This window comes from Oncorhynchus nerka, linkage group LG3, assembly GCF_034236695.1.
Source record: "Oncorhynchus nerka isolate Pitt River linkage group LG3, Oner_Uvic_2.0, whole genome shotgun sequence".
NCBI lineage: Eukaryota > Metazoa > Chordata > Actinopteri > Salmoniformes > Salmonidae > Oncorhynchus > Oncorhynchus nerka.
In genome coordinates, this window is record NC_088398.1 from 43,816,562 (window position 1) to 43,829,261 (window position 12,700).

At 42.9% G+C, this 12,700-nt stretch overlaps 1 protein-coding gene across 1 annotated transcript in view; it reads left to right on the forward strand.

The window, feature by feature from the left end:
* Window positions 1-12,700, forward strand: part of LOC115108441 (protein TANC1-like) — a 296,178-nt gene that overhangs the window by 164,512 nt on the left and 118,966 nt on the right. The window contains exons 6-7 of the mRNA XM_029632769.2: window positions 4,356-4,495; window positions 11,288-11,510. Coding sequence (XP_029488629.2) covers window positions 4,356-4,495; window positions 11,288-11,510 — 363 coding nt within the window. The remainder of the gene's footprint in view (window positions 1-4,355; window positions 4,496-11,287; window positions 11,511-12,700) is intronic.

Below are 12,700 nucleotides of genomic sequence, written 5' to 3' on the forward strand. Positions count from 1 at the left end.
ACACCTGAAACCCCACCTCTTTAAGGAATACCTAGGATAGGATAAAGTAATCCTTCTCACCCCCCTTAAAAGATTTAGATACACTATTGTAAAGTGGCTGCTCCACTGGATGTCATAAGGTGAATGCACCAATTTGTAAGTCGCTCTGGATAAGAGCGTCTGCTAAATGACTTAAATGTAAATGTAAATGTAAACCAGATTTGTGGAGGTCTACAATTTTGGCTGATTTCTTTTGATTTTCCCATAATGTCAAGCAAAGAGGCAATGAGTTTGAAGGTAGGCCTTGAAATAAATCCACAGGTACACCTCCAATTGACTCAAATGATATCAATTAGCCTATCAGAAGCTTCTAAAGCCATGACATAATTTTCTGGAATCTTCCAAGCTGTTTAAAGGCACAGTCAACTTAGTGTATGTAAACGTCTGACCCACTGGAATTGTGATACAGTGAATTATAAGTGAAATAATCTGTCTGTAAACAATTGTTGTAAAAATTACTTTAGTAGATGTCCCAATCGACTTACCAGAACTATAGTTTGTTGACAAGAACTTTGTAGAGTGGTTGAAAAACAAGTTTTAATGTCTCCAACCTAAGTGTATGTAACTTCCGACTTCAACTGTACACAGTACATTTCTAGTCTACGTATTCTTCAGATATACTAAATATTCTATCCGCATACTGTCCATAATGTCTATTCATCACACACATATATATATATATATATATACACTGCTCAAAAAAATAAAGGGACCACTTAAACAACACAATGTAACTCCAAGTCAATCACACTTCTGTGAAATCAAACTGTCCACTTAGGAAGCAACACTGATTGACAATAAATGTAATATGCGGTTGTGAAAATGGAATAGACAACAGGTGGAAATTATAGGCAATTAGTAAGACACCCCCAATAAAGGAGTGGGTCTGCAGGTGGTGACCACAGACCACTTCTCAGTTCCTATGCTTCCTGGCTGATGTTTTGGTCACTTTTGAATGCTGGCGGTGCTTTCACTCTAGTGGTAGCATGAGGCGGAGTCTACAACCCACACAAGTTGCTCAGGTAGTGCAGCTCATCCTTGATGGTACATCGATGCGAGCTGTGGCAAGAAGGTTTGCTGTGTCTGTCAGCGTAGTGTCCAGAGCATGGAGGCGCTACCAGGAGACAGGCCAGTACATCAGGAGACGTGGAGGAGGCCGTAGGAGGGCAACAACCCAGCAGCAGGACCTCTACCTCCGCCTTTGTGCAATGAGGAGCAGGAGGAGCACTGCCAGAGCCCTGCAAAATGACCTTCAGCAGGCCACAAATGTACATGTGTCTGCTCAAACGGTCAGAAACAGACTCCATGAGGGTGGTAGGAGGGCCCGACGTCCACAGGTGGGGGTTGTGCTTACAGCCCAACACCGTGCAGGACGTTTGGCATTTGCCAGAGAACACCAAGATTGGCAAATTCGCCACTGGCGCCCCGTGCTCTTCACAGATGAAAGCAGGTTCACACTGAGCCCATGTGACAGAGTCTGGAGACGCTGTGGAGAACGTTCTGCTGCCTGCAACATCCTCCAGCATTACCGGTTTGGCGGTGGGTCAGTCATGGTGTGGGTTGGCATTTCTTTGGGGGGGCCGCACAGCCCTCCATGTGCTCGCCAGAGGTAGCCTGACTGCCATTAGGTACCGAGATGAGATCCTCAGACCCCTTGTGAGACCATATGCTGGTGCGGTTGGCCCTGGGTTCCTCCTAATGCAAGACAATGCTAGACCTCATGTGGCTGGAGTGTGTCAGCAGTTCCTGCAAGAGGAAGGCATTGATGCTATGGACTGGCCCGCCCGTTCCCCAGACCTGAATCCAATTGAGCACATCTGGGACATCATGTCTCGCTCCATCCACCAACGCCACGTTGCACCAGACTGTCCAGGAGTTGGTAGATGCTTTAGTCCAGGTCTGGGAGGAGATCCCTCAGGAGACCATCCGCCACCTCATCAGGAGCATGCCCAGGCATTGTAGGGAGGTCATACAGGCACGTGGAGGCCACAAACACGACTGAGCCTCATTTTGACTTGTTTTAAGGACATTACATCAAAGTTGGATCAGCCTGTAGTGTGGGTTTCCACTTTAATTTTGAGTGTGACTCCAAATCCAGACCTCCATGGGTTGATACATTTGATTTCCATTGATAATTTTTGTGTGATTTTGTTGTCAGCACATTCAACTATGTAAAAAAAAAAAAGAAGGATTTAATAAGAATATTTCATTCATTCAGATCTAGGATGTGTTATTTTAGTGTTCCCTTTATTTTTTTGAGCAGTGTATATATATATATATATATATATATATATATAGAATACGTAGGACTCCGACATTGCTCGTCTTAATATTTATATTTTTCTTAATTCCATTCTTTTACTTTTAGACTTGTGTGTATTGTTGTGAATTGTTCGATATTACTGCACTGTTGGAGCTAGGAACACAAGCATTTCGCTACACCCGCAATAACATCTGCTCAATATTTGTATGCAACCAATCAAACTTGGTTTGATTTTGATCTGAAGGCAGTGAAATGAAGTGAGTTAGAGGGCAAAGGAGGGGGAGGGGTGTAGTGGAAGAGGAGGAGAGAGGGAGCTTGTGTGCGTTGGTGGAGTGGGTCTCCTTGGTTAATTCCTTAAGGGAGGATAGTAATGAGATTTTCCGTAATTTCCCTCTTCCTCTCCCTCTCTCCTCCTCTCCGTTTGACCAAATGTATCTTTTTGCTGGATTTCTCCTCTTAACCCTCAACCAGGTTGGAATCATAGAAATAGAATTGCTTAATTCTGTTTCTATGTTTGGAACATCCTCCCGCTCAACCAATATGTTGTAGCATTTGTTCCTATAGATAATACAATAGTAATACACAGTTTGTAAGAGAATGTCTTGGGAGTAGAGAAGTAAACATGTTCATGGTGGTAGAGTGGTTTCTGCTGCGGGGTCAGTCTTGTTTTGCATTCAATGAAATCAGTCTACATTGCATCCATCAGCAGATTGCATATTATAATAAAATGTTTGGATTTTTCTTGCGTCCCCTGCCACCACAGCAGCAAATAATTGTAAATGTGTGTGTGTGCATGCGTGTCCGTATACAGGTGTGTGTGTGTGTGTGTGTGTGTGGTGGCGGCATTAGTTTTGACTTCATTATGTCTTGGCAGTATATTATGTGGCTGGACAGGTTTGTATTTAATCAGATGGACTGCCAGCATTATTAATAACTTGAAGAGAGAGGGGAGGGGGAGGTGCTGACAGAATGCAGTATAATAACTTATTGTACCCCAGGCCTCCCCACTGCCCTTAGGGGTGGGGTGGCAAGGTTGTCAGCCCCATATAAATATTAATACTAATCATATCATACTATTTATATGGTCAGCCCATCATATGTGGAGCCCATATCCCCCTGGCTCCTCATTAACATGTTGGGGTAATGTACATACAAAATAACAGCGTCATCATCCAGTTGTGGATGTATTGGTTTGCAGTGTGTTTGAAGGTCAATGTTTTGTGAGCTCATGATTTATTAGCAGTGAAAACCAATGTACATTCTTTGGAACATCATAGCAGACAAGTATACAGCAGGCTGCATGTAAGAGGATAAAGGCCTACACTGTCAGTGAAGTTATGCCAAATAAATATATAATGCAGTCCACTCAACACAAGTACAATAGCAAGGGGTTGACACTAGGTTTGCAAAATTCTGGGAACTTTCAATAAATGTTTTTTTTCCCCTGGTTTTCCCGAAATCATTTTTTGGAGGATTCCGGATTTCCTGCTTATTCTCTCCTGACTCCGGGAATCCTCCAAAAGGGATTTTTTTTGCGATCCTTTTAAAATATTTTTTAAATTGTTTTATTTTTTTGGTAACATTGACAGGAGACAACAGTTAAGACCAAAAGGTGAAGCCTTTTCTATTTCATTCTACTATTGTGTTCTTCATTGATTTTCCGAGGCTCTTTGAGTGAGAGCTGCATCATGTAGAATGGCACGCTGGACTTGAAGAGAGACAGACACTGTCACAGCATTCCTAACGAGGCAGGCAGGCTGGACTTGTGCAAGCAAACCCTGCAGAGTACTCCCTCTGTAGTGCACTGAGCTGCACTGTGCTGTGCTCCATGCTTTCTGTATCCACATCTGTGTTAGTATGCCTTTCTCTCTGCCTGCGCATCCCCAGCAGCAGTGTGTGTGCGTGTGTGCATGCGTGCAGCTGTGTGTGTGTGTCTTTCTGTGTGTGTGTGTGTGCGTGTGTGGAGCACGGCAGCTGGGGCAGAGCCAGTCACTCTCTCTGGTTTGGCCTGCCTGTGAATATTAACGTGAGTCAATTCTCTTCTCTCACACAGCAGAGCTGCAAGCCGAGAAAGAGCCAAGCTCCTCCTCCTCCCCTGCCACTCAGGAGCTGATGACAAGGCTGGGCTTCTTACTGGGAGAAGGGATCCCAGGCACAGCTCGCATACCTATGGAAGACAAGAATGAAAAGAAGGTATTTCATTTCCCCCTGCAGCTGCTGCACAACAACAGAGATAGAGAGCTAGAAAAAGGGAGGGGAGGGAGGGGAGTTGAGAGAGTGTGAAAAGAGAGGAAAGAAGAAAGGATGCTTTTTTGGTGCAGCTTGCGCTCGCATTTGCCCCCGCTTCTTTGGACTTGGATTAAAGTCTCAATTCTTCCACGGAAATTATACTAATTGCGGCGAATAAGGGTAACTCTAAACTCTAACATCAACATGTTCTCAGAGATGTTTTGTGTCTGTAAACTAAGTGAATGTTTGGTTAGTTAAACTGCTCAAGTGTGTTAGTGTTGGAGTATGAGCCTGAGGTATCCAGTGTGATGATCTTAGGCAAACTTGAGTGGCTCTTGCAGGGGCACTTGAGTATGTAACAGAAGTGTACGAGCTTACCTCCAGAAATAGAGTTATGTCAAGTATTGCTCAGTTTGTTTGGCTCTGCTAATTAGTCAGAAGCTCAGTGGAAGGGAGCAGAGCTCCCCATTGATTTTTCTCTTCATGCTTCTTTGACACATTTTGGCCCAGAATCGGTCATTCTAGTCACTTTTAAGAAGCTTATATTTTGTGAGTCATATTCATTTGTCGAGATGACAGTGAAATCCCAAGAAATTAGGGTAACACTGGTTTTGTGATGTTTTTTTGTCAATCTAGAATGATGTTCTTCTCAGTGCTTTAGAGAGAAACGTTTGAAAGTATTGATCATCTGCTAAAAGGTCCCTGAGCAGTCGTTCTAATTCCCATGTAAAATAGCCCTTTGAGTGACTAAAACATCACCTGCAATATTTTTTAAAGAGTATTTTTCTCTTAGGGCAAACTACCAGGAAGTCTGAAAAGACAGAATGAGTGGGCGGGGAGCTCACCTCGACTGACGGTTCTTTGAGAACGCCTATGTCAAGCAACATAGATGCAGTTAGATTATCTCAAGCAAATTTGCTGATACACAAAGCCACTCAAACAACATTGAAATGGCATGCAACATCCAATCCTGTCATACATCACATCATGGTTTCACAAAGAGTGTTTTATCCAACTGTTTTGTAACAGCATCAATATGGAAAAAAAGGAATTGTCAGCACTGTTTATCAGCTAGTTCATCTTGGACATCTTGGACACATTCAGTTGAAGCTTGTCTGGGTACTTTTCATAAAATATATACACTGAGTGCACAAAACATTAAGGACACCTGCTCTTTCCATGACATAGGCTGATCAGGTGAATCCAGGTGAAAGCTATGAACCCTTCTTGATGTCACCTGTCCAATCCACTTCAATCAGTGTAGATGAAAGTGGAAAGAGACAGGTTAAATAAGGATTTTTTGGCATTGAGGCAATTGAGACATCGATTGTGTATGTGACCCATTCAGATGGTGAATGGGCAAGGCAAAATATTTAAGTGCCCTCGAACTGGGTATAGTAATAGGTGCCTGGCACACCGAGTTGTGTCAAGAACTGCAACGCAACGTGGAAACCTATGTGACCTCATCACCTCAATTGGGTCTTCTGTAGATACATTTTTAGTTGGTGTTTTTTTGCATTGATAAAAGTAGAGACTCAGAGCTACAAAATGGTATATCAACACTGCAGTTGAGGAACAATTGGGAATTAATTCTGCTTTGATAGTTGATGAACTTGTAACCCCACTTTTGAGAAATGGCACTTGAATATTGTTACACCTACTGTACTGAAGAGCTCTTCTTTGTCTTATTCAGCATCGTTCACACCCTCTTAACCTTAGCCCCACCCGTCTCTTTAAGGATTCACTTGTGAGGCCATGTGCTAAACAGAATGAGTAAGGTAGTGTAGTAAATAAGTGGTGAAAGTAGTAGCCTACAATAAGGAAAAACTCCAGGTAAAAATACACTATCTAGTCCTTGGCCTATATCCTAATCTGACTTTGTTGCAGGTCATGTTGTTCTTCACATTACCGTCTCTGGTAGACACAAACTAATCAAATAAAATCAAAGTTTATTTCTCACATGCACAGGATACAGGTGTAAACGGTATAGTGAAATGTTTACTTGCATATTTGAATAGTAGCAATATCAAACATAGAAAATGTCCAGATAAAAGTATTTTATAATTATTAGATTATGCTTACCCAGACACATGTGTCTAAATTGATGGGTCATGTGAAAGAAATGCTATGACCCCCCTCCCCCAGCCACATCTAGCTGAGTGGATGGGTCACTATTGTTTAGACATGTACACATGTCAATGAAATACAATAGATTGCCGTAATCCCCCCCAGACACACCTGGCTAACTTGATGGGCCATGTAATCAACTGGCGAAGTGGAGTCTTTTGTTTAGACATGTATTTAGCTAGCTAAACAATGAACCATAATCCCAGCCCATAGTTACAGTCCAAACGGATTATTATAGCTAGCCACCATGCATGAAATGCTGTAGTATGAATCTGTAGGTAGCTAAAGCTAACCAACTAGGTTCAATGTTAGCTAGTTAGCTAACATTAGGCTATAACTAGGAATGATAATGGATTTCTGAGATACAAATGTTATTACTACACAGATCATACACATAACTTTAGCTAGCGAGCCAGCAAGCTAATGTTCGCTAGCAAGCGAACCGTACGCTTTAACTTGCAATAAAAACAACTTTCTGACAAAATTAGAAATGTATCATATCTGAAAATGTAGCTAGACTCTTACCCGTACATGGATGAACACTTCACGGCAGTGTGTCTTTTCCGTTTGGTTTTAGCTAACTACAGCTTGTTTGGACAGTTGTGTCAAATCACTCCGTTTCACACTGACTGTGTGCAGAAAGTAGTCCATCACAACTTTTTCCATCGCAACCTTTTTTTGTCGATTGCACCTGCTAAATTCGGGGCAGCAATGTTGTTGAGAGCAGTAGCAACCCTTTTATAGTTCTCCATGACTAACGTTATATCTTTCAAAAAAGCAAGGATTATCTACACCTACTGAGCAGCTCATGTTATAGACATAAGTGTGCTAAATGGCAGACCAATATGAACTCATCTCTCAGCTTGTCCAGTCCATCCATTATCATAGCCAGTCATGACTAGCGGCAAGGTTTCTGGCTTTTTCCGTGGCTAAACCAACTTGGCTCGTCATTTTAAAAACATATTTGAATTTACAGATGGCATATAAATAAGTATGTTATCAAGGCACATGAAAGTTTATATGTTCTAGAAGGCTTTTTTTCCCGCATTTTGATAAAAAATTATTAAAATGCGTTCAAATGCCTCTCCTGTGAAGTAGTGATATGCGACATACGCCTAGCTTCTTGACTGTAAGTATCTTTGCCTTAGATGAATACGGGAAACCTGTAATTATATTTTCTGATACGCTGCAGTCAAATGTTGGCACCAGTAGAGCTATGTAAACCACGCCCCTCTGCAAACATGCCTTCTGCGATGTTGGTTACAAGGTGGTACTTATTTAAATTAGGTAAGAGAATAAGACTTTACCATTGGTGTATTAAAATTTGAGATTTTGTGACGCCACAAAATCCCTTAATAATCCAGCCTCCCGAATCAAGGTGTTTGACACGGGGGAAGGGGACCAGTAACTTTATGATGCAACTTTTAGTCGAGTAATCAATTTTATTAATGTAGAATCAACAGTTATTTTTTATACTTTGGTCATCCTACTTTGATCTGGTTTTATCCAAATATCATCCCATTGAATGAAAAACATGATTTTGACTGTGCATGACCTTTAACTATTCCCTATCCCATTGACTTCTACACTGCTGTTTTACCATCAGAGTTTAAAAGCATCATCTCTTTAATTCTCCCTTAGAGTAAATGCCATTAAGCTATTGTGTTATCAGCGTGGTATGTTGGGTGATGTAAGTTGCCTTATATTTTGCTCCACATTACATGGGTCCTATTCAATAGGCACCAAACGGAAGAAAACAGACTGAAACAGGGAGGGACTACCTCCTGGTTTTCCATTGCCAAAACATTTTGTTGTTGTTGTGTTCCGTTATGAATTTGACCCTGATCACCATTTAGCTAGAGTGTGACATCGTGATGTAGATGGGAAACGATGAGGAAGAGTTAGCATGCAGAACCCTTTGGTGAGGCAGTGTTAGGAGGCTCCTGGACTGTGTCCCAAATAGCACCCTATTCAAATCAAATCACATTTTATTTGTCACATACACATGGTTAACAGATGTTAATGAGAGTGTAGCGAAATGCTTGTACTTCTAGTTCCGACAGTGCAGTAATATCTAACAAGTAATCTAACAAATTCACAACAACAACACACAAATGTAAAGGGATGGAATAAGAATATGTACATATAAATATATGGATGAGCGATGGCCATGCGACATAGGCAAGATGCCATAGATGGTATTAAATACAGTATATACATATGAGATGAGTAATGCAGGATATGTAAATATTATTACAGTGGCATTATTTAAAGTGACTAGTGATACCTTTCTTAAAGTGGACGGTGATTTGGGTCTGTATGTTGGCAGCAGCCTGTCTATGTTAGTGATGGCTGTTTAACAGTCTGATGGCCTTGATATATATATATATATATATAGTTCACTACCCATAGGGCTCTGGTCAAATGTAGTGCACTAAATAGGGAATAAAGTGTCATTTGGGAGCAGGCATGTAGCACACCTCTAGGCGATAATGCTAACCCCAGCCATCAAGCACTCATCCTGACCTAGGCTACACACTGGATGGCATAGGGAGAGAGAGGCAGTGGAGAGGAGAATACAAGTGACATACCTAAAGGTTGGGGTTGTGGCATTAGCACTTCTAATGAACATGGTGATCAATCATGGGTTGAGTTATTCTGGTGAGTAGTTAGATTGTAAGTTGGTATTCAGTTGTTCTAGCTCAGGTCTAGTCTACAGCCTGCGCCTATATTCATCATCCATCTCAGACTAGGTGTACTGATATAGGATCAGTTTCAGCTTTTAGATCATAATGAATCCTATTCCATATTATGGAAAGGAGGGAACTGATCCTAGATCAGCACTCCTACTCCGATATACAGGTCCTGGAGTCGTTTTAGGCCTGAGTTTGCTGTTTTGAATGCCTCGCTTTGTTTACTGAGCGAGCTCATGCCTTCAGCTTGTGTGTCATGCTCACATGTAAACTGCTAATTTATTTCCTCAGGAATTTGCATTGCTTGCGCATGATTCGGGTTATTTGCTCAGGTTAAAAAAAGCTATTTGACTTGACTCATATTTTCCAGTCTGCTCCATATAAGGAGACATGCTCTTTATTCCCAAGTGAAAAATATGAACAGGTTTTTATTGTTAAACTTTGTAGCTATGAGATTCCATTCATACTGATTGCAGTAGTTTTCTTTCCTTGGCTTCAATGCTCTACTCTCTGCTCTTTCTCTTCCTCTGTTGTCATGTTTTATTATGTTGTTGTTGTTGTTGTTGATGAGGACAATGATGACGACAACGTCATAGGACTATGTGCCTTATCTTTGTAAATACCCATGCATTTCAGTAATGAACTGGAATAAAAAAAAGAAACGTCTCTTTTTCAGGACCCTGTCTTTCAAAGATCATTTGTAAAAATCCAAATAACTTCACAGATCTTCATTGTAAAGGGTTTAAACACTATTTCCCAGTGAGGCATGAGGACTGCAGATGTGGCCAGGGCAATAAATTGCAATGTCCGTACTGTGAGACGCCTAAAACAGTTCTACAGGGAGGCAGGATGGACAGCTGATCGTCCTCGCAGTGGCAGACCACGTGTAACAACACCTACACAGGGATCGGTACATCCGAACATCACACCTGCGGGACAGGTACAGGATGGCAACAACAACGTCCTGAGTTACACCAGGAACGCACAATCCCTCCATCAGTGCTCAGACTGTCTGCAATAGGCTGAGAGAGGCTGGACCGAGGGCTTGTAAGGCCTGTTGTAAAGCAGGTCCTCACCAGACATCACTGGCAACAACGTCGCCTATGGGCACAAACCCACTGTTGCTGGACCAGACAAGACTGGCAAAAAGTGCTCTTCACTGACGAGTCATGGTTTTGTCTCACCAGGGGTGATGGTCGGATTCACGTTTATCGTCGAAGGAATGAGCGTTACACCGATGCCTGTACTCTGGAGCGGGATCGATTTGGAGGTGGAGGCTCCGTCATGGTCTGGGGCTTTGTGTCACAGCATCATCGGACTGAGCTTGTTGTCATTGCAGGCAATCTCAATGCTATGCATTACAGGAAAGACATCCTCCTCCCTCATATGGTACCCTTCCTGCAGGATCATCCTGACATGACCCTTCAGCATTTCAATGCCACCAGCCATACTGCTCGTTCTGTGCGTGATTTCCTGCAAGACAGGAATGTCAGTGTTCTGCCATGGCCAGCGAAGAGCCCGGATCTCATTCCCCAGAAATGTCCGGGAAATTGCAGGTGCCTTGGTGGAAGAGTGGAGTAACATCTCACAGCAAGAACTGGCAAATCTGGTGCAGTCAATGAGGAGGAGATGCACTGCAGTACTTAATGCAGCTGGTGGCCACACCAGATACTGACTGTTACTTTTGATTTTGATCCCCCCCCCCCCCCACACACCCTTTATTCAGGGGCACATTATTCCATTTCTGTTAGTCACATGTCTGTGGAACTTGTTCAGTTTATGTCTTAGTTGTTGAATCTTGTTATGTTCATACAAATATTTAGACAAAAAATGAACACAGTTGACAGGTAGAGGACGTTTCTTTTTTTGCTGAGTTTATATTTGACTGCCATGTGGGATCAATAAAACAAAATAAAATGTGTTTCTCCTTCTCCAGTGCTCAGTGACTAGTCAGGGTATCAGTCCCTGCTCCAGTCTGACCAGTAGCACGGCGTCCCCCTGCACAGAGAGCCCGTGCTCCACCCTGAACAGCAACGCCAGCCACAGCCTCAGACACAGCAGCAGCGGTCACAGCAAAACTCCTCTGAGTCACTCCAGCCCCTGTGGAACCATTGCCAGCCCCAGCTCCACGCTCGAGAGCAAGGACAGCGGGATCATAGGTGAGCGACACTCGGGTTGCGTCTCAATTGGAACCTTATTCCCTATGCAGTGCACTACTTTTGACCAGGGCCCTTCTGGTCAAAGGTTGTGCACTATAGGAAATAGGGTGCCATTAAGGACACAGTCTCACTCACCCATCCACTCAATCAGTTACTCAGTCCCCAGTACTCAGCCTTTCCTCATCTCTTACTATTCACATTCTGCACAATGCCCACAGGAATGGACCTAGATTGTCCTCCATGCCTCTTGTGTCTCATGAGACTAGCATGGTCAACAATCTCAACAGGGTCTGCATTACCCTGATCGATCATTATTCATATGGACTATATACATTCATCTTCTCCAAAATCTTTGATCGTTTTACTGTTTTATTGCCTGACAACTCATCCTGAATTTTATTCTGCTGCTCTATCAATCGCTACATAAATTTAGTCTGTATCAGAGTATCAAAGTTGATCATGTCATCATGTAGGTCGGCTCTGTCCCAACCCGTCGGTTTCTGAGACGAATCAGAACGGTCAGAATATGTTTGCATTCTACAAGAGAGAGGAAGGCAAATCGAGACTCATCGTGGAGAAGAAAGCTGTAACGGTTCTCTTGTGGTGAAGGAGAGTCGGACCAAAATGCAGCTTGTAGATTGCGATCCATGTTTAATAAACAAACGTAAAACACGAATCAATTATAAACATTACAAAACAAGAACGTAACGAAAACCGAAATAGCCTATACTTGTGTAAACTAACACAGAGACAGGAACAAGGACACTAAGGACAATCACCCACCAAACACTCAAAGAATATGGCTGCCTAAATATGGTTCCCAATCAGAGACAACGATAAACACCTGCCTCTGATTGAGAACCACTTCAGACAGCCATAGACTTAACTAGAACACCCCACTAAGCTACAATCCCAATACCAACACACCACATACAAAAACCCATGCCACACCCTGGCCTGACCAAATAAATGAAGATAAACACAAAATACTTCGACCAGGGCGTGACAGAACCCCCTCCCCCTAAGGTGCGGACTCCCGAACGCACCTCAAAACAATAGGGAGGGTCCGGGTGGGCGTCTGTCCATGGTGGCGGCTCCGGCGCGGGGACGTGGACCCCACTCAATCACTGTCTCAGTCCCTCCTCCTCGTGTCCTTGGATAGTCCACCTTCGCCGCCGACCATGGCCTAG